The sequence below is a fragment of the Hemiscyllium ocellatum genome, chromosome 33 (assembly GCF_020745735.1).
Source record: "Hemiscyllium ocellatum isolate sHemOce1 chromosome 33, sHemOce1.pat.X.cur, whole genome shotgun sequence".
In the NCBI taxonomy this organism is placed as follows: Eukaryota; Metazoa; Chordata; class Chondrichthyes; order Orectolobiformes; family Hemiscylliidae; genus Hemiscyllium; species Hemiscyllium ocellatum.
In genome coordinates, this window is record NC_083433.1 from 29,291,806 (window position 1) to 29,314,013 (window position 22,208).

A 22,208-nucleotide genomic window follows, 5' to 3' on the forward strand; every position below is an offset into this window, starting at 1 on the left:
ACACCCCTATTCAAAAAAGGATGGAGGCAAAAACACAGTAATTATTGTTACGACACGTAGGCGAACCTCTCTGTTAATTAAACCAAATACCCAGAAAAGCTTACCTCACTCCGTAATCTGTTAAAATATGAAAGATAGGGAACTCCCAAATTCCAGTAAGACACTTAATTTTAAAACTGCACAGCCGCTGTCATCTTCTGTGCCTTTCTTCTTCCATCTGAAGATCTCCCTGGGTCATCTTCTTTCTTTTTACTGTGAATATGTTTCATATGAAAAGGTACTTTTGAGAGTGTTCCTAATTTTTTTGGAGAGTAAGATGTTAGTTCTCCATGCATCTCTGTCTAAAAGGTAATTGCTTTCTGACCAATTTTCACAATGCCCACATTTTATACCCTATAACATCGGCCCTTCTCATTGGTTCAATGTTGGCAAAACAATAAATTCAAACTCGATTGGGTTTTAGTATCCTGGGGCATAATTTAAACTGTTTGGTTAAATTGGAATTGTTGTCAAAACACCAACCAAAACTCAGATATCAATTTCACAGCCAAATGTTACATAATTTCAATTTTCCAGTACACTCTGGGACTGCCATCTAGTCGTATACACAGGTGCTTGTGAGATTTCAGTTCAGAACAGCATTCACTCTCTCTTAAAAGTGCAGTTTACAACTTCAACTTCATAACACTATAGGCCAATCAGCCAAATACCTATTAATGGGAAAGAACTGGAATCAATTATTAAGGAAATAATAACAGAACATTTGGAAAATCACAATCTAATGAAGCAGAGGGGGACACAAGCAATTTAGAGAGATAATAGTAGCTGAATTGCCTTCCTAAAATTAGCAAAACTGCTGACAGTACTTCAGATGTTTCTTCACCTGTACATTGTAGAATTGTAATCCGATTCCTCTAATCTTATACTTAAACCCACTTGAAATAAGTGCTAACATTCCATTAACCTTCCCAATATCTGCTGCACCTTTACGCAAGCTTTCTGCATTTCGTGCAAAGCCCCCAAGTCTCTTTGTCTTGCAGCTTCTCTCCATTTCAATGATAACTGTTCTTTTGTTGTCTTCTCCAAACATTCCCATATGACACACTATTTGCCACGTTTTTGCTCATTTATGTAACCTATCAATAGCTCTCTGTAAACTGGTTGTACCCCTTACGCAACCATCATTTCCAGCTATTTTTGAATGCACATTTGGCTGAAATACATTTATCTCCTTCCTCCAAGTCATTAATACATATTGTAAACAGTTATGAACCCAACACTGATCTCTGTGGAATCCTAAACGTCCTGGGTCACCAACCTGAAAATGAACACCTTATCCCCATTTGCTGTTTCCTAACTATGAGCTAATTCTCTATCAAGGCCAATTGGTGACACAGTGGCTCAGTGGTTAGCACACCTGCCTCACAGCACCAGGGTCCCAGATTTGATTCCAGCCTTGGGCGACTGTGTGTGTGGAGTTTGCACATTCTCCCGTGTCTGTGGGGGTGTCCTCTGGGTGCTGTGGTTTCCTCCCACATTCCAAAGATGTGCAGGCTAGGTGAATTGGCCATGCTAAATTGCCCATAGTGCTAGGTGCATTAGTTAGAGGGAAATGGGACTGGGTGGGTTACTATTCAGGGGGTCAGTGTGGACTTGTTGGGCCTGTTTCCACACTGTAGGGAATCTAATCTAATACTTCGAACACTGTAGGCTCACATCTTAATGACTTAACCTTTTATGAGGTTCTTGTTGAATACCTTCTGGAAGTTCAAACACTTGTTTCCTCTATCCACTCTGGCAGGTCCAGCTTGCAGGTGGTCAATGTGATACAGTCCAGCTGACTAAAGTAGCATTCATGGTATAGAGCTTTAACCTGGATGGTAATGTAAATCAGGCAACATCACATTGGTCACCTACTTTGAATGTGTAGCCATTGATCTTGGGGTAGCATTTGTGCCACACAAAAGTGAATCTGACCATCTTCCCTTGACATTTAACAACATCACCATCACTGAATTCCCCAAGGTCAACTTCCTGGGAGTTACCATTGACCAAAACATAAGTTCAGCCAGCCATATAAATACTGTGGCGACAAGAGCTTGGAATGTTGTAGTGAATAACTCATCTCCAGACTCCCCAAAGCCTGTCTGTCAGCTACAAGATATAAGTTAGAAGTATGATGGAATGCTCCCCACTTGTCTGGATGAGTGCAGTTCCAGCATCACTTAAGACATTTGACAGCAACCAGGAAAAATTAGCTGACTTGATTAGCCTCACATCCACAAACATTCAGTCTCTCCAGCATTGAAACTCAGTATCAGAGATGTGTACCATCTTCAAGCCAGACTGCAGAAATTCACCAAGGTTCCTTAGACAGCACCTCTCAATCCCTGACCACAATTATCCAGAAAGACAAGGGCAACAAATAGAAACATAGAAACAGGAGCAAAGGTAAGCCATTTGATTTTTCAAGCTTGCTCCACCATTCAATATGATGAGAATGCTAATTATCCCACTCAGTCCCCCATTCCTACTTTGTTCCCATATCCTTTGATCCCTTTAGTCCTAAGAAATATATCTAATACCTTCTTGAAAATATTCAATGTTTTGGCCTCAACTGTTTTCTGTGGCAGAGCACTCCACGGGCTCACCATTTTGTAGGTGAAGAAATTTCTCATCATCTCAGTCCAAAATGACCTAACTTGTAACCCTAGACAATGCCCCCTGGTTCTGGACATCCTTATTAGAAATTTTTCATTTCTATTGAAATAACTCCCATCCTTCTAAACTCCATTGAATATAGAACTAACTGATTTAGTTTCTTTTCATACATCAGTCCTGTCCTCCTTGGAATCAATTTGGTAAATTTTGTTGTATTCCTTCCAATCTAGAACATCCTTCCTCAAATAAGGGGACAAAACTTCACACAATAATGCAGATATAGTCACACCAAACCCTGTACAATTGTAACAAGATATCTCTGTTCGTAGAATCATAGAATCCCTACAATGTGGAAGGAGGCCATTTGGCCCAAAGAATCCACAGAGACCCACTGAAGAGTATCCCAACCAGACTCCCTCCCTACCTAACTGTAACCTTGTACTTCCAATGACCAATCCACTGAGTCTGCTTATCACTGAACAGTATGGGCAATTTAGCATGGCCAAACCATCAATCCTGTACATCTCTGGGAGAAAGCCAGAGTACCTAAAAGAAACCCATGCAAAGATGGGGTGAATGTACAACTTCCACACAGACTGATGCCCAGAAGTGATATCAAACCTGGGTCCCTTTGAGACAGCAGTACTAATTATTGATCCACTGTCCCTGTACTCCTGTCTCTATGAAGGCTAACATACTATTTGCCTTCTTCACCAGCTTTTGCATTCACAAGTTTTTTTTCAGTGGTCTCATTTCCCTTACAATTTAATTCTTTATTACTATAACCTTCGCACTCTCCCATGCAGGAGAGTTAACCATGATGCAACAAATTTGCCTGTTACTACTTTTGACTGAGAGGCCATTCCCCTCCCCCACCCAGTAGTATCCAAAGTGGCATTTTCTATTTTGCAGGGGACTCCTATACAGCCAACCTCGACCCCTTTCTCTGCCTGGTGTCATCCATTCTCTCCTTGCCTCTGCAGTCTTAGACCTTGAAGTGATCACCTCTATGTATGTGCCATCTACGATTGTTTCAGCCACATAGATTTTCCAGAATGTTCCCAGCTACTGCTCCAGCTCCAAAATTCAGGCTTCCAGGAGCTGCAGCTGGAGACACTTACTATGTACATTCTGGCCCCAGGCACTGGAACTGTGCCCAACTTCCCACATTAGCTACTCTAGGGCCCATATTCTCTGAACCACTACACTCTAGCCCTTCCAAATTAATAACCCCCCCAAAAAACGTGCAAACTTTAAGCAATAAAAACATGGTATAAATTCTCACCCAAACTTATTCACTCAATCAGCTGCTTCCTCTTATCCCAAATTACTTTTTGATATTATTTTTCCCAGAATGTTTCAGTGTGATAATGCTGCAGGGTGCACTTCCTATTGGGCACATGGGAACACCACCACTGCAAGAGTCCTCCAAGCCACTTCTCATCCTAGCTTGGAAATAAAACATTTCTGGGTTAAAATCCCGGAACTCTCTCCTTAATGTTATAGGGTGTCAACTTGCAGCACATGGAATGCAATGATTCAAGCAGGCAGCTCATCACTACCTTCTCAAGGATAACTTAGGAGTGGGTAATAAATGCTGTCCCAACCAGCAACACACATATCCTGTTAATGATTAGGACAGAAGATATATTAGCCAGTGAATATTTGTATCTCAACCCAACACAGGGCAACCTCGATTATCTGAATGTCAATCATTCTAATTTCTGATTATCTGAACAAGATCTCAAGGTCCTGATGCTTGGGTAAACTGTATTATTCAAACATTTAATTATCCGAACATTTGATTATCTGAACAAATCCTGAACAAAATACTCCCCAAAATTCATGTCGTTTGGATAATCGAGATTGCCTTATACCATGAAAGAACACTTGTTCATGATTTCTTGGTGAGCATATCAAACATTGATTTAAATATTCCTTTTAATTTCAAACAGAAAGCCACAATCCCAGCTCCCCTACACATTCTGGACCCCAGACTCTCATTCGATCTCAGCAAACAGTGCAAACTGGTAGCACGGCTGTGTGTCCAACATTTCAAAACATCACAGGCCCTGTGAATGTTACAGTGCAGACGGACAGCAGCCAAAGTGGTAAGTCCCCTTGTCTAACATGTCAACATACTGTTCATCTTCTATGGGCCAGCTTAAAGTAATTACATATTGTATATGAAAGAAGGCCCCTGCAGTGAAGTGGTAGTGTATCTGAACCAGGAGGCCTGGCTTCTGGTTCCATTTGCTCTAGAGGTGTGTACTAACATCTCAGAACAGACTGATGAGGAAATAATTTGGATAAGTACATGAATGGGAAAGGGGTTTGGAGGGATGTAGGCCAGGAGCTAGCAGGTGGGAGTAGTTTAGTTTGGGATTCTGTTTAGCATGGACTGGTTGGACTGAATGATCTGTTTCTGTGCTGTTTGACTCTGTGGCTTTATGACTCCATGACCTCTTTTGGACTGCATGATTCGGTGATTCTGAGTATGTCTTAATCTTTTTGAAGACTTACTTCAAAACAATAAGCTTTAAACTGAAGAGCTGAGATGATAAGTTGGTGAAAAGGTGAACTGTAAGAGCAACAAGCCCAGAGAACCCTTGATATCTAGGGATGCTCAGAACTAGATAAAAAAAAAGTGCAGCATATAACAGGTACAAAGGGAGTGAATCAATGAGGCTCGATGGAGTACAGAAAGTGGAACGGAGGGAGCCTTAAGAAAGCAATAGGAGAGCAAAGAGGGAGCATGAGAAAGGCTTGAAATGAAAATCCCAAGATATTGCACAATCATATCAAGGGAAAGCAAATAACTAAACAAAAAATAGGGTACCATTCGATGGAGTTAATGATTGGAAGTTGGCTTGTGCGATGGACCGGGCTGTGTTCACTAATCTGTTTAGTTTCTTATAGTCCTGGGCAGAGCAATTCCCATACCAAGCTGTGATGCATCCTGGTAGAATGCTTTCTATGATGCATCTTTAAAAATTGGTAAGAATCTTTACGGACATGCCGAGGAAGTAGAACATTGTTATGCTTCTTGACTGTCTCATCAATGTAAGTGAACCAGGACAGATTGTTGGTGATTGTCACTCCTAGGAATCTGATGCTTTTGACCATCTCCACCTCAGCACCGTTGATGAAGAAAGGGGTTTGCACTTCACCTTGCTTCCTGAATTCAATGACTAACTCTTTTGTTTTGCTGACGTTGAGGAAGAGATTGTTATTTTGGCACCGTGCTACCAAGAACTCTATCTCTTTCCTATATTCTGTCTTGTCATTGTTTGAGATCTGGCCTACTAAGATTGGTGCTGTCAGCAAACATGTAGATGGAGTTCGGACAAAATTAGATTAAGGGGCTGAGTATGCAGCCTTGCGGGATACCGGTGTTGAGGACTGTCCTGGAGGAGGTGTTGTTCCCTATTGTCATTGGTCTGTCAGTCAGGAAGTCCAGGATCCAGTTGTATAGGGTGTACAGAGACCTTGGTCTCAGAGTTTGGAGATTAGTTTAGTTAGAATTATGGTGTTGAAGGTGGAGCTGTAGTCGGATGAGTTGAGGGTGTTGGTTCATACATGGGGATGTGGTTGAGGATGGGACAGGATTATCAGCTTAGTATTCAGGGTATATAATCTTTAAGCAAGATGAGAGGAGTGCACAAAAGGTGGTGGTATCACAATAATGATCAAGGAATCAGTTACTGCAGGAATGATATCTTAGAAATGGGGCCATACAGGTAGAACTTAAAAACAAAATGAAGCAATCTCTTTTCTGGGGTTGAACCATAGACCCTCAAATGGTCAGGGAAAGATATCAGAGAAATGCAAAACAATAGGGTAATAATAGTATGGGATTTCAATTTCCCCAATATTAACTGGAATAGATAAAGTGCGAAAAGCTTTAAAGAGGTGGAAGAACAACAATAGTTAAATAAATTGGAGAGGGAACTATGATATATTTGAATGAACTAGCATTGAGAGAGGGGAGGAAAGAATGGTTTTAGCAGGCTTGAAAGTGGGTAAATTACTAGGGCCAAATGAAATGGATCCCAGTTGCTCAAAGGAGGAGACTGCAGTTGCTCGGACATAAATTTTCAAATCCTCTCCACCTGACGAGGGGAGTCAGGGTAGTGGACGATAGCTAATGTAGTACCATGAGTAAAACAAAGGTTTCAGGTTTAAACCAGGTCATTACATTTAGTCTAATGTTTGTGATGGGAAACTATCAGAAAAAATTCAGAAGGACAGGATTAATCTCCATTTGGAGAGGGAAGGTTTAACCAAGAGAAGACAGTGTGTCTTTGTCAGGCAAGGTCATGTCTAACAACTTGGATTTAATTTTTCAAAGAGGTGATTAGATGAATAGATGCAGGTAGTAAAGTTGATGTAGTCTACTTTGGTTTCAGTAAGCATGATTAGAAAGCTAAGAGCCCAAGGGATGTGGAGAAATTTAGCAAACTAGATGCAAAATGGGCTCAGCAGCAAGAACCAGAGCGACATGGTCAACAGATGCTTTCGTGACCAGTGGGACAACAGAGGGTTCGCTGCTGAGTCCTTTGCAATTTGCAGTGCACTTTAATGATCAAGACATGAAAGGAGGTTCAGATGATCAGTAAGTTTGCCAATAACAGGAACATTAGTGATGTGGTAAACAGAGAGGAGGAAAGCCTTAGACTATGAGATGATATTAGATGGGCTGGTCTGATGGGGTAACAGAAATGTATTAGGTGATACATTTTGGGAGCATGAGCAAAGTAAGAGAGTACACATTTAATTGTCAAACCCTAGGAAGCACAAAGGATCAGAGGGTGTGCATGTCTATAACTCCTTGAAGGCAGCTTGACAGGTAGATAAGGGGAGTGAGGAGATATACGGGCTGGAATGATTTAGCTCTGAAGACAGGTTAGATACGCTGGGTTGTTTTCCTGAAGCAAGGAGGGTTGAGGGGGGGGGATCTGACTGAAGTGTTCAAAGCTCGAAGAGGCTTAGACAGGGTAGATAGAGTGAAACATTTCCCCTCAATAGAGAGATGTTGTCTAATCCCTACTTAAAACGAGTTAGCCAACTTCAGCCCAAATCATAGAACATAGAAAAATACAGAGCAGTACAGGCCCTTCGGCCCTCAATGTTGCGCCGATCCAAGCCCACCTAACCTACACTAGCCCACTTTCCTCCATATGCCTATCTAATGCCCATTTAAATGCCCATAAAGAGGGAGAGTCCACCACCATTACTGGCAGGGCATTCCATGAACTCACAACTTGCTGAGTAAAGAATCTACCCCTAACATCTGTCCTATACCTACCACCACTTAATTTAAAGCTATGCCCCCTCGTAATATCTGACTCCATACGTGGAAATATAGAATCCCTACAGTGTGGAAACAGGCCATTTGGCCCAACATGTCCACACCGACCCTCCGAAGAGTATCACACCCAGATCCATTCCCTTACTCTATTACTCAACACTTACTCCTGACCAATGCACCTAACCCACACATCCCTGAACACTATAGGCAATTTAGCACAGCCAATTCACCTAACGTGCACATCTTTAGATTGTGGGAGAAAACCAGAGCACCCGGAGGAAACGCACGCAGATACGGAGAGAATGTGCAAACTTCACACAGTCGTCCAAGGCTGGAATTGAACCCAGGCCCCTGGCACTGTGAGGCAGCAATTTTAACCAATGCTGTGGTTATGAATATTATGAAGGAAATTGCTAAGGTGTCCTCAATACTGCAACAGTCAAATCACTACAAATACAAGCTGGTACCAATTTAAACTGCCTCTATTTTAAGAGGAAAAGAGTTACAATAATCTTTAATGCTAAACAATACTATCTTTCATTCTATTCAGCTCTCTTAAGCTTACAATACTTCCTGAGCCTCTTGTAGACTTATGCAGTCTCTCTCTCGTCTGTGGGACTGTGAAACTGCTCTCTCTTCCCCTCTGACTCTCAAGACAGTCAAATGGTCTCTGCCCTTTCCCATGCAGATCTCCTCAGAAGGCCTTCAAAAGGTGCAAGAGAACAGTTTGTAAGTGTACCCCGTTTTTACCTCCTTGGGTGGATTTCTGGAACTTTCTATAGTCCTGGCCAATCAGGGAGACTCGCTTAATAATTTGAAACATTGTGAAACAACTGGGATGGTTAGTTCCTGTTTTTTGCTTTGTGTTGCATAACCTGGTGCCTTTCTGTCTGAGCCCTTCTTTGTTGGTGGATACATCATTGGGGATATGTCTGCTTTATTTTACTAATGTAATTCACAACTTGCGGCTATGTTTGTACTGTGCCTGGTGTTTAGGTTTAATGACTTACTTGCCAATGTGCCCAGCATCCCTTGCTGTTTGATCAAGTTGTCCATTTATCTGTCCCCCGTTTGAATGGAAAGAAGTTTATGCAAATAAAGTTCAAATCTAATTGTAAAAGTTGGTTCTGTTTGTTGTTGGGGAGCCTGACATGTTTTCATGTCAAAGCCACTTAGTACATTGGTTAAGCCTCTTATCATATGTCTGATAAGTGATATAATTACATGTACGAAACAAAAAGGAAAATCCTGTCATGATAATCCATACAGGATTGTGGTGCATGGACAACATTCAGTAATCAGAAGAAATAGAAGTGACAATAGTGATAATCCCAGAAGTTAAATTTATCTTAATCGTCTCCTTGTATGTGTACAGGAATTATTCATTGCGATTGTGCCCACTTGTTAGAATATCTGTGTTTCCAGCCTGCAATCTTAATCAGCAGTCTCGTGAGATATATCAAGGTGAGTGCCATTACGACCACAGCTAGATGTGAGAGGAGCCAAATTCATTTACCATAGATGCAGCACTGGGCGTGATTTTGCTGCTCACCATCATCCCTGATCTGGTTAATTATTTTGGCGTGACCCTGTAGCATGGTCACTAAGTGGTGGCTAGCCTGATTCTCTGCCAGTTGTCCCATGGTCCCTTGTTAATCACCTGCATTCAGTTCTTGTTGGGCTCGTTTGACTTGCCAAAGTTTATCTTTGCCCAAATTAGCCAATTCAAGAGTGGTACCTGTTGACACTCCTGCCCATTTGCTGTGGCTAGATCAATAAGGAGTTCTCTTTGTGTATTACCAGCAGTCTGGGTTATCCCTCATATTTCTCTGTCCCTTATCCCATTATTCCACAGGTCAGGTGGAAATACAGCTGTTTTAATGGGGAAGTTCACCACTCCAGTCATGGTATCCCTGATACATCCATTATGGTTGGCATTTGTTTGTGGTAAAAGTTATGAAAGATGAGTGTGTGTGTGTGTGGAATTCTGCCTGGTGGGGTTTCCTTGGGCATCGCTGTCTTAACTCTGACCCTTTGTCCAGGCTGTCTGCTTGGCATCTCACAACTATGTACCCATTCTCATCAATCCTCCATGGTCCCCATGCTTATATAACATAATGCAGAACTCTCATAGGATTTCCTGTACACCATGAGCTGATTGTTCCACCTGAATACCACCAACTTTGCTGGATGGGCCCAGAGGGTCCCATCTACACAGATACTGCGAGATCTGGTGGGTAGTACTACATATATCACCTCGTTTTCCCTTATACCCATGCTACATTTTTACACTTTCATTATAATGCCTATACATAATACACAACAGATACTCTGGAAGGGTCACATCACTGCGTTGGAGTGACTGCTCCAGTGCTCTTCCTGTAAAGAAAACAGGAGTGTTTTCTATAAATATTTTGGCCTAATGTCTGACACCACATTTTACATGGCATTAGAAAATTGCCAAATTGTCCAACTGTCACTTATTCCTGACCCTCCTTTTTGGTTTTTAAAATACGTGATATAATAAATGAACTGTATGCAGGATATAGAGTGGAGAGGTGGGTTGTCACCAATGTGGAAATACATGTTTCGCAGTGTTCCTGATGAACTACCTTGTATGAAGGGACTTGTATGAAAAGGGATTATTCTTTAATCTCCTGTATTTGTTTCTGCTTCCCTCCCTTGCTCCTCTAGGCTGGAGTTAGACTGTGGGGTGTTAGGGGGTTCTTATGCAGACTGTTTGCTTTGCCTTGTTCTGGTCCTTAACTTCCCTTTCCACTAGTAGGACTAGTTTTTGTAGAGCCCAGGCTTCACATGTCTGGGATCCACTCCCAGCATAATGAGAGTACATACCCAGTTTACTTTTTTTTTCCTTTAAACCCCCACACTACCACCTAACTGAGGTAGTGCTTATGTTTTCCCCAGCACACATGTTGTGTGTGTGTGCAGGTGTGAGACACATGGTGTACGAATCTTTATTCAATTTTCACCACCAGGAAGAAAGGAAATACCCGAGTGGCCAGTGACAAGCAGTGCCCTTCATATCAAAGGGCAATGCTGTGTGATCAAACAGGGAAGGGGGGAGGGCAGGGACTAAATCAAAATAGAGTTGGAGAGGGAAATAATGCACTCCACTCAGTGGCGCCCAGCTCCCCCTGAACAACTCCAGGGGGTTGGTGGACCCCGCATGCTCCTTCTCCAAGGCCACCTGGGCTCTAACGTAACTGCAGAAGAGAGACAGGCAGTCGGCCCTAATGACCTCCTCCACGGCCCGCTGCCCGGACCTGTTTATGGCCAGTTTGGCCAGGTCCAGGAGCAGACCCACGAGGAGGTCTTCAGACCTGCCCTCCATCCGCCGTACCGGGTGTCCAAAGATCAGGAACGTGGGAGTGAAGTGCAACCAAAAGCAGAGAAGGAGGTTTTTAAACAAAATCAAAAAGGGAGTCAAACACCCACACCCAATACACACATGGTCCACAGACTCCACAGAACAAGCAGTTGGGCTTGGAGTCCGTGAACCACCGCAATTTGCGGTTGCAGGGACCACTGCGTGCAGCACCCTCCACCCCAGATCCCCGAGAGAAAAGGGGGAGGACTCCCACGTAGAGAGCCCTCCACTGGGGATCCCCATCACCCGGTGGCAAATGGGCATGCCTGGACGGTGGATGAGGGAGAAGAGGTGGACGGTGTACAGCAGTCGATACAGGGCCTGCCTTTTTACATCCTTAAAAAGGGACAAAATTAAAATTCCGGAGGTGGCTCAGGTTGTGCAGTACAGGCTCCCATGGGAAGTACAGGACCTTGGGGCCAATGTGAAATTCCGTCCGGACTGGGGTGAGCACGGACGGGATCCCACCGCATACCTGAGCATCCTCCAACTGGTGCACTACGTCGGATCTGAGCACTGCCATTTTAAGGTGTCGGATGGCAGTGGCCATGTACCGGACGTCTACCGCTGCCCTGCTCGCTATGTCCTGCAGCAGCGTCCAGCCCAGGCCCCCGGCACCCAGCACGTCCCTGACCCTGATCACCCTCGCCGCCATGGCCCACCCCTCCGACAGCCACTTGAACCTGCGAGTACGGAGGTCCGGATTCCTGAGCAAGGGCTCCCTGATGACAGCCGCTACTCCTGCCGGAGGGTAGGTGCAACGCGATTCGACCATGTTCCAGACAGTGATCAGGTCCTGGTAAGAGACAGGCAGCGTCTTGAGGGTGACCTCCAAACAATCACGGTCGACAAACAGGAGCTGCGTGTCGTAGTTGAGGTTACACACCTGGTGGAAAAAATACATCGCCGGGTGCACCACCGAGGAGGAGGCCCGACGTAAAGGTATCGCTGCAACGTCTGAAGGCGGAATGTCACGACCTGGGTGCGGACGCACACCAGCGACTGACCGCCCTCCTCAATAGGGAGACCCAGAACCTGCGTAGTGACCCAGTGCATCTTTTTGTCCCAGAGGAAGTTGACCAACGTTCTCTGGATGTCAGCGACAAAGCCAGGAGGAGGGACCAAAGTGACCAGCCGGTACCACAGCATGGCAGCCACCAGCTGGTTTATGACCAGCACTCGGCTCCTGTAAGATAGCACTCGGAGCAGTCCTGTCCACTGGCCTAGGCGAGCCGAGACTTTGGCCTCCAGCTCCTGCCAGTTGGCCGGCCAGGGTTCCTCAGCCAGGCTGAGGAAGACCCCCAGGTAGAGGAGATGGGTGATACTCCAGCTGAACCCCCGTAGCTCCTCCGGCAGGGAGTCCACCCGCCACGGACCCACCAGTAGTCCGGAACATTTGGCCCAGTTGATCCTGGCAGAAGACACTGCCGAGTACATGGCCTGGCACTCGCGCATCCTCCCCAGGTCAGCCAGGTCAGTGAAAGTGAGGAGCACGTTGTCGGCATAGGCTAAGAGGACCACCCCCATGCCTGCGCCGCCCAGAACCAGCCCCAACAACGTCCTCCGCAAGAGGCACAGGAAAAGCTCCACGCACAGGGAATACAGCTGGCCGGACAGGGGGCAGCCTTGATGCACTCCTCTCCCGAAGTGAGGGGGCTCCGTCAGGGACCCGTTAACTTTAACCAGACACTCTGCAGCGGCGTACAAAAAAGTCGGATCCGGGCGACGAACTGCATCCCGAACCCGAATGCCTGCAGAGTCCCGAGCAGGTACTTGTGATCGACCTTGTCGAACACCTTCTCCAGCCCGTCGACAGAAATGGATCAGGTCCCAGACCAGGTGGACGTTGTCATGTATCCTCTGGCCCGGGACTGTGTAGGACTGGTCCGGGTGAATCATGTGGGCCAGCACGGAAGCCAGGCAAGAAGACAACATCCTGGCGAAGATTTTGTAGTCCATGCTGAGGAGGGAGACCGGACACCAGTTCTTCAAAGAACGAAGATCCCTCTTCTTTGGCAGCAGGACGATGACCGCCATGTGCCAAGAAAGAGGCAGCTCTCCAGCATTTAGACACTCCCCCAGGACCTGTGCGTAGTCGCTACCTAGGACGTCCCAGAACGCCCTGAAGAACTCCACAGTCAGCCCGTCCAGTCCCGGGGACTTGCCCCTTGAGAGCTGGTCGAGGGTACCGGACAGCTCCTCTAAGGTGACGAGAGCGTCGAGCCTTCCGTCGTCCTCCGGGCCGAGCTGCGGCAGGTCCTCCCACAAAACTCTGCGAGCATCCTCACTGGACGGATCCAGAGAGAACAGAGCTGTGTAATAGTTTCGGACGTGGGCTCTGAAACCCTCTGGATCTGAGATGAGGGACCTGTCATCGGCCAGCAGCACAAGGAGCTGCTGACGGGTGCCACGCCTTTTTTCCAGCAAGTAGAAGGGGGAGCTGCGGTCCCCGCTTCCTTCTCCAGCCGGCCCAGAAACGACAAAACGAGTCCCGGAACCGCTCGCCCTCCAGCAGCAAGTTGTTAAAGTGCCAGTACGCGGAGCTGAGCCTGGCGCCGAAAGGAAGGAGTTCCGCCCACACCAGGTAATGGTCTGTGCATGACACCTGCCGCGTGGAGGCCATCGGAAAACAGGAGTTGTATGCCCGTGGTTGATTCTGGACGCTCCGACCCCAGGCCTCACGAAGGTGAAGGCGATAGAGTCAGGATGGAGATTCCGACAGACGTCCACCAGGTCGAAGGACTTGACCAAGACCCCCAACCTCCTCCCCACCGCCCAGGCGGTGCGGGCACCACCGTGGTCCCTGTCCTCGAGGACGCAGTTAAAATCTCCCCCGAGGACGACGCACTGTTTCTCGTCGATGAGGGCGAGATGAGCGGACACTTCTCCGAAGAAGCTCGCTTGCCTTGGCCCGGCCAGGGGAGCGTAGTCGTTCACCAAGTGAAGCATTGTGCTCCCCAGCCGAACCATCGGGTGAAGCAAATGGCCTGGCACAGGCTCCCTAACCTCCAAGATCTCCAGCTGAAAATGCGGGGCCAACAAGATAGCCACCCCGCCAGATCTGCGGGTGAGGTGACTCATGTAGACCCCTCCCCCCCGCCACTCCAGGAGCCAGGTGGCTTTGTCTCCCGGGGTAGTGTGGATATCTTGCAGGAAGCACACCACATACATCCCGTCCCGAAGGGTCGAGAGGGTCTGGAATCTGCGCTGTGACTCTGTTGCCGTTGATGTTGAGGCTGGCTATAGTTGTCTTCATGTTGGAAGCATTGTGCAACCACCACCAGTACAGTTAAAAACTATATACATTTACTGGGAGGACGAGAGAGGGGCACAGAAGTCCCTCACCCTCACCAGGAGTGCCCCCAGGGAGTTCCTGACTCGCTTTCACTCGTTCACATTGAGCCCAGGCACCTGGCGAGCAGCGTGGGCCGTCCAGTAGACTCTCTCAAACGAGATCCAGCGGTCAAGTGCCAGTTGGGCTCTACCCAGTGACTCCGAGTTTCCTCGACAAACCCCCAGAGTTCCTCGAGGGGGATGAGGGGGAGATCGCTGGGGGGCACCTGGGACTCAAAAATGTTGCTGGAGATAGACTCTGCATCGTCCCCAGTGTCCACCACTGATCCCAACCCCTCCTCCGGGAAGTCACCTTCGGTCACCAACCCCTCCCCCACCGAGAGAGTGGGAGCTGGTCCGGCACCGTCAACTGGCCTCAAACCCCCAGTGATCCCACCCCCAGGGTCACCAGTGGTACCTTTCTCAGCGCACCCCTTCCCAGAATGCCCTGAGTTCAGGTCGTCGGGCGGCAGAGGCTCGGAGCCCCACTCCTCTCCCGACACCAGGACACCTGGCTCCTCGGGGAAAAAGGTCCTCCCCCAGGGCCAGGGCCTCCGGAAAAACACAGTCTGGGAGGGAGGAGTGAGGGTAACACCTTCCTCCCTTCCACCGCTCAACGACCCAGCAGAGGGTTCGCCGTTGTCACCCGCACTACGGCCTGTGTGGATATTAAAGTCCTCCCCAGAGGCCGGAGGAGGTATGGCAGCAGAAGGTCCTGCTGTAGCCCCTGGGGGGTTTGGGTAGGTCAGGCCGAGGTGCAGGACAGGCAAGAGACACTGTAGATTCATCCCCTGGAGAGGTGCAGCACCTCTGGTGCACTACTGGGATGTCTCTCCCCTCCAAGGGCTGGCACCTCTTCCCTAGAGAGGCAGGGGGAATTTATGGGCCTTCCCCTCCGCGGCCGCCTTGGTGGTCATGGGCCCCAAGGTCCCACCCCCCCCCAGCCTTTCCCAGAATATTATTGGCTGGGGGAAAGCAGGGGGCATGCCAGGGTGGAGAGGGTCAGCGTGTCACTTCCTGCCGTGCCCCTGGTTTATCAGGTGATGTTGGGCAGGGCAGGGGCCCAGAGTGGCAGCTGCTGCAGGAGGTGAGGCAACGGTGGTTCCCCGCAGGTTAGTAGTAGGGTGTGGCTGGGTAGAGTGAGGCTCGGGCTCAGGGACCCCTGGACCAGGTGTTGTAGCGCCAGGAGCAGGCGTTGAAGCCCCAGGGGTGTCTAATGGGGCGGGGGTTGGGTGTGGCGTCAGTGGGTGCAGCAGGGCGCAGATCAGGTACGGGTTTAGGGGTCTGGGTTCCCGCACCGGGGCGACGCTGGCATGGCCGCGGGGGCATTGTCATGCTGGAGCAGGACAGGTCGTGGGCTAGTTGTAGGGGAAGTTGATAGGATGGTCTCCCCGTGGGTGGGCCTGTTGCACAGTGTCTTCCTGAGCACCTTCCGGCCAGCCGGATGCTCACCCCCCCTCCCCGACAGAGGCAAAGGCATTGGAAGCCTCTGGCTTAGCCCCCACTGCCGGGGCTTGTGGTGTTGACTTCGGGGGAGGGGGAATGGGTGCGGCAGACTTTTCTAATGTGCCCCACCTCACAGCACAGGTGGCACCGCACACTGTCCACCGGGTAGAAGACGTGATAGGCCGTGCCCTCGTGGAGGAGGGTAAATGAACACCTGGCGTCGGAAGGAGTAAATATGTCGGAGGGCAGGGTCCTTGAGACCGAGCGGGAGCCGTTGGACACCTGACTGGATCTCCCCCAAGGTGTTGAGGTGGGGAAGAAGGAGCTCACTGGCAATGAAGGGCGGGACGTTGGAGATCACAACCCTCTGGGCCGTAACCTCCAAAGGGTCGACGGGCAGATGTGTCCCGCCCACAGTGAGCCCCCTCTCCCCCGCCAGGTGGACCGCCTGCTTGGTCTTTAGGAAAAAGATGGCCATCCCATACATTCCGGCCACAGCGACGATGGCCAGTGGGCCGACCACACTAGCCGTAACCTTGCTGCAGGCCTCGATGGTCATGTTGGGGTGAGGATAGACCTTTACACCTAGGTGTTTAGTCAGGTGCCTGAAGGGGGTCGGGGTTGGAGCAGCTGCCCCTAAGGCAGCGGCCACCCCAGCGAAGGTGCGGCTGGGTCCTGCAATTTTGGAACTCGCCATACTGTGCTGTTGAATGTTAGTAGGCCCCAGGAACCAGCTGTGTTGTTAAGTCCAGGTGAGGCCTCAGGCAGTGGCAGCAGCAGCAGGTGGAGGCAGGCTTCAGGTCTCAGCAGTGGAGGTCTTAGGAGGGTCCCAAAGCAAGTCCCAGGTAGGCCTCTTGTTACAGCAGTGGTGGAGGTTGTGGGGAGGGGCCCAGGGCAAGTCCCAGGCAGCACCAAATCAACTCCCAGACAGCAGTGATGGAGGCAGGCCTCAGGCAACAGCAGCAATGGAGGCAGGCCTCAGGCAAGTCCCAGGCAGCACCAGAGTGAGTCCCAGGTAGGCCCCTGGTCATAGCGGTGGGGGCAGGCCTGTTGGGGAAGGGGGTGTCCTCAAGGCAAGTCCTAGGCAGCAGCAGTGGAGGTGGGCGTCCAGCAGTAGCAGTGGTGGAGGTTCTGGGAGGGTCCCAAGGCGAGTCCCAAGCAGGCCCCTGGTCACAGTGGTGGGGGCAGACCTGTTGGGGACGGTCCCCAAGGCAAGTCCCAAGCAGCCCCAAAATCTAGTCCCAGGCAGCAGCAGTGGAGGTGGGCCTCTAACAGCAGCAGCAGCGGAGGTCCTGGGAGGGGCTCAAGGTGAGTCCCAGGCAGCAGCAGTGAGGCAAGCCCTAAGCAGTAGCAGCTGAGGCAGGTCCAGGTGGGGTCCCAGAGACCAGCTGTGGGAGTGGGCCCCAGGTCAGCAGCAACACTCCCTTGACCTGAGTGAGGCCTAGGCTTCTGCTCCAAAAGCAGCACAGGACTCAAAGCTCTCACCTCCTTCTGCCTCTGCCTTTGCCTTTGCCTCTGCCAGCTCCTCCTTCCTCTTCTCCTTCCTCCTCTTCTCCCTTCCTCTCAGAGCTCTCTGGATGTGGGCAGCTGGTCCAAAGACAGTCCGCTTCCTCTCAGACACCTTCAAGGAGTGAGTGAGTGTGTGTGTGTGTGCGCGCACGCACACATCCCCTGCTGCTCCTGTCTAAATCCGTCAGTCAGGGCTCCCTGATTGGGGCTGTTAATCTGATCCAATCAGGGGACTAATATGAATGTGAATCACCACATGTTTTGGGGTGTTTTGTTTGGAATTATACTCGGCAAGGATTGGTTGGACTGAAGGAGCTGTTTCTGTGCTGTATGACTTTATGACTATAAAAAGCATCTTGTTGACCTCTTCACAATCACAACAGGCCCCCCCTCTGAGTCCAAGGACATAGGCCTATTTTTTTTGTAGCTCCTTTTAGCATTGTGTCAGGTTGTTCCAGCTCTACATCTTATACCAGCAACGTTTAACGCACAGTCGCTCGCCTCTTGTGCTTGGAGCAACTCAGAAGAAATTCATTCTCCACTTCAGGAGGGAAAGGTATCAAGGCAGTGACATACACCATGTCAATTCCAGATTCTGAGATATCTTCAATGCTTGATGAAAAGGGACAACCCATGGGTTCCAGAACGGTCAGAAAGATTATTGAGGAGCAGGGCATGTTTTGCTCCCTCATGGTTTGCAAATTTGCAGCTTTCATATGGTCCAAGTGCTTGTTCAAGACTTTCACACATACTTGAACTTTGTATGTCCCCAGACCTGACCTCGTACTGAGCATGCCTCTTACTTATGCAGGGCCATTTCCATGGTTCCGACACCAAACTTTGCTCCCTGAAGTAAACTCTCTGTTGCCGAGTGGAATCTTATTTTCTGCATTGGTATTCCTAATCCCATTTCACTAGCTCCCCACAGGGCCAGGAATATCAGATTTATCTGCCGTTGAGTCTTTTTCCCATTAGCAACTCTGCTGGAGCTCAAAGTTTGTGAGAAGATTTGTAGCTCGGGTGCTCGTTGTTATGGTTCTGTTCGCCGAGCTGGGAATTTGTGTTGCAGACATTTCGTCCCCTGTCTAGGTGACATCCTCAGTGCTTGGGAGCCTCCTGTGAAACGCTTCTGTGTTGTTTCCTCCGGCATGTATAGTGGTTTGTCTCTGCCGCTTCCGGTTGTCAGTTGCTGTCCGCTGCAGTGGCCGGTATATTGGGTGCAGGTCGATGTGTTTGTTGATAGAATCTGTGGATGAGTGCCATGCCTCTAGGAATTCCCTGGCTGTTTTCTGTTTGGCTTGTCCTATAATAGTAGTGTTGTCCCAGTCGAACTCATGTTGCTTGTCATCTGTGTGTGTGGCTACTAAGGATAGCTGGTCGTGTTGTTTCGTGGCTAGTTGGTGTTCATGCACAAGGATCGTTAGTTGTCTTCCTGCTTGTCCTATGTAGTGTTTTGTGCAGTCCTTACATGGGATTTTGCACACAACATTGGTTTTGCTCATGCTGGGTATCAGGTCCTTCGTCCTGGTGAGTTGTTGTCTGAGAGTGGCTGTTGGTTTGTGCACTGTTATGAGTCCTAGTGGTCGCAGCAGTCTGGCTGTCAGTTCAGAAATGCTCCTGATGTATGGTAGTGTGGCTAGTCCTTTGGGTTGTGGCGTGTCCTCATTCTGTTGTCTTTCCCTTAGGCATCTGTTGATGAAATTGCAGGGGTATCTGTTTTTGGTGAATACCTTGTATAGGTGTTCTTCTTCCCCTTTTTGCAGTTCTGGTGTGCTGCACTGTGTTGTGGCCCTTTTGAGCAGTGTCTTGATGCAACTACTTTTGTGTGTGTTGGGGTGGTTGCTTTCGTAGTTCAGGACTTGGTCTGTGTGTGGGGCTTTCCTGTATACCTTTGTGGTGAATTCTCCATTCGGTGTTCTCTGTACCATCATGTCTAGGAATGGGAGTTGGTTGTCCTTTTCTTCCTCTCTCATGAATCTGATTCCTGTGAGTGTGGTGTTGATGATCCGGTGCGTGTTTTCTATTTCTGTGTTTTTAATGATCACAAAGGTGTCATCCACATATCTGACCTAGAGTTTGGGTTGAATTTGCGGTAAGACTGTTTGTTCTAATCTTTGCATTACCGCTTCTGCTATGAGTCCAGAGATGGGTGAGCCCATTGATTTGTTCATATATTTGAATGTGTTGTTGAATGTGAAGTGTGTTGTGAGGCACAGGTCCAGTAGTTTCAATTGGCCACGCTACCATTTCTAATGCTAACCTTTTTTGAAGAGATGATGCAAAGATGCCAGGATAGGGGCCAGGTTATGAACTTTCCGTAATAATTCACCAACCCAGAGAAAGACTTAAGCTCCAGTACAGACGTGGGAACAGGGATACATTTGATCGTCCTCACTTTATCTTCCAATGGGCATAACCTGGGCTTGTCAACTCTGTGACCCAAGTTGGTCACTTAGATTGCCTGGAATACATATTTTTCCCTTCTAAGACATACACCCACTTGGGAGAAACATCTAAGGACTATGACCAAGTTCTTCAAGTGCTCCTTATTGGTCTTCCTGGTTATTGACATGTCATCTAGATAAATGGTGACCTGGGGTAGACCTTGTAAAATGTTCTCTATTGTCCACTGAAAAATTGCACAGGCTGATGATACCCCAAATGACAGTCTTGAATATTGACATAAACCCAAAGGGTTTTATTTTTAGCATACTTCTGGCACTCCTCCTCTAACTGCAATTACAAGTATGCATGGCTCATGACCAGCTTCAGAAAGGTCAACTCCTGTGCTAGTTTGGGTACAAATCCTCGATGTGAGGGATTGGGTAGTTATTTAGCTGTGAAGAAGATTTTACCATTTGTTTAAGCTCCCAGAAGGCTAACCAACCTACCGGGCTTCACAATTGGTACGACTGGTGCTACCATTCAACACATTGGACTGGTTTGATGATTCCTTTGCTTTTCAGCCTTCTGATTTCTGCCTCAATTTTTGCTCGTAAGACAAATGACACAGGGCGGGCCTTATAGAAACACTGAATTGCTTCCTGGTCAACATGCAAGATGGCCTTGGCTCCTTCGACAGTATCTAGACCTTCCGGAAAAAGCTTCGGGCAATTTAATTAAGACTTCACTCATGCAACCATTTTCAATTGAAAAATGTTGAGCCAATGCATACGAACCTTTCTCAACTAATTTCACCTCATCAATCTTGGTCCCAAGCCTTTCACTACAATCACTGGTAACTGAATCAGCTGCTTCTCATAAGAGATCAGAACCAAAGTTATCCCCTTAATTTATAAATGTATCCTGGTTCTCGGTCAAGATGAGGTCTTGTGCAAACTTAAAGTTTGGAGTCCAGAGCAAATTCTGTTAAAGGCAGGTTCTGCAACCACTGAAATGGCTGTGCTGGTATCCACCTCCATTAGAACCAGGGAACCATTTAGCCAGATGTTTATTTTGATTGGTTCTGACTTGGATGTTGTTAAGCAATTTAACCGTTCCAAACCAGTTATAGGTGAACTTTCCACGTGTGCACTCTTCTGGATACCAGCCTATGAGTTCTGTTACACAATTTAGGTCAATTGGGATTCTTTTGCTGTCTTGAGTTTGCCTGCCAGCAGCAACTATAATGGCTTGTTCGCCCAGATCCTGATGAAAATGTTACCATTTGGCCTAGGTTTGGTTTTGTTTTGGGGTTTTTGCTGTGGGCTGACTGAGACTCCTTATGTTCTTTGTAACTCTATGCAATTGCCTTCACTCGTGTGGTGTTCCCCAAACTCAGTTGAACTAGCAAATGTGTCCAGTTCCATCAAAATACACCGTAACTCATAGAACATAGAACATGGAACAATACAGCGTAGAAAAGGCCCTTCAGCCCTCAATGTTGCGCCAACCTGTGAACTATTCTGAGCTCGTCGCCTTACACTATCCTATCATCATCCATGTGCTTATCCAAGGATTTTTTAAATCTCCCTGATGTGGCTGAGTTAACTACATTGCAGCTGAAAATGTGTTGCTAGTCAAAGCACAGCAGGCCAGGCAGCATCTCAGGAATAGAGAATTCGACGTTTCGAGCATAAGCCCTTCATCAGGAATGAGAGAGAGTAGCCAAGCAGGCTAAGATAAAAGGTAGGGAGGACGGACTTGGGGGAGGGGCGATGGAGGTGGGATAGGTGGAAGGAGGTCAAGGTGAGGGTGATAGGCCGGAGTGGGTTGGGGGCGGAGAGGTCAGGAAGAAGATTGCAGGTTAGGAGAGCGGTGCTGAGTTGAGGGAACCGACTGAGACAAGGTGGGGGGAGGGGAAATGAGGAAACTGGAGAAATCTGAATTCCTACCTTGTGGTTGGAGGGTTCCCAGGCGGAAGATGAGGCGCTCCTCCTCCAGCCGTCGTGTTGTTATGTTCTGCCGGTGGAGGAGTCCAAGGACCTGCATGTCCTCGGTGGAGTGGGAGGGAGAGTTAAAGTGTTGAGCCACGGGGTGGTTGGGTTGGTTGGTCCGGGCGTCCCTGAGGTGTTCTCTGAAGCGTTCCGCAAGTAAGCTGCCTGTCTCACCAATATAGAG

General features: G+C 48.2%; 1 protein-coding gene and 1 long non-coding RNA gene across 4 annotated transcripts in view; one reads left to right on the forward strand and one right to left on the reverse strand.

Annotated features, from left to right (window-relative positions):
* Positions 1-22,208, forward strand: part of LOC132831249 (NACHT, LRR and PYD domains-containing protein 3-like) — a 131,243-nt gene that overhangs the window by 17,250 nt on the left and 91,785 nt on the right. Inside the window, exons 1-2 of one of the 2 annotated variants that reach the window (XM_060849264.1) lie at positions 4,709-4,772; positions 8,661-8,701. Coding sequence is in view for 1 of the 2 variants with exons in the window: in XM_060849263.1 (XP_060705246.1) it covers positions 4,617-4,772 (156 nt within the window). In the remaining variant the exon portion in view is untranslated. Of the gene's footprint in view, positions 1-4,616; positions 4,773-8,660; positions 8,702-22,208 lie in introns of those variants that run through there. The other variant, XM_060849263.1, reaches the window with a different exon arrangement.
* Positions 1-22,208, reverse strand: part of LOC132831251 (uncharacterized) — a 33,472-nt gene that overhangs the window by 2,099 nt on the left and 9,165 nt on the right. Inside the window, exons 1-3 of one of the 2 annotated variants that reach the window (XR_009646483.1) lie at positions 12,044-12,130; positions 3,947-4,106; positions 105-252 (exon numbers count right to left, since the gene is read on the reverse strand). This is a non-coding gene — a long non-coding RNA (uncharacterized LOC132831251). Of the gene's footprint in view, positions 1-104; positions 253-3,946; positions 4,107-12,043; positions 12,131-22,208 lie in introns of those variants that run through there. The other variant, XR_009646482.1, reaches the window with a different exon arrangement.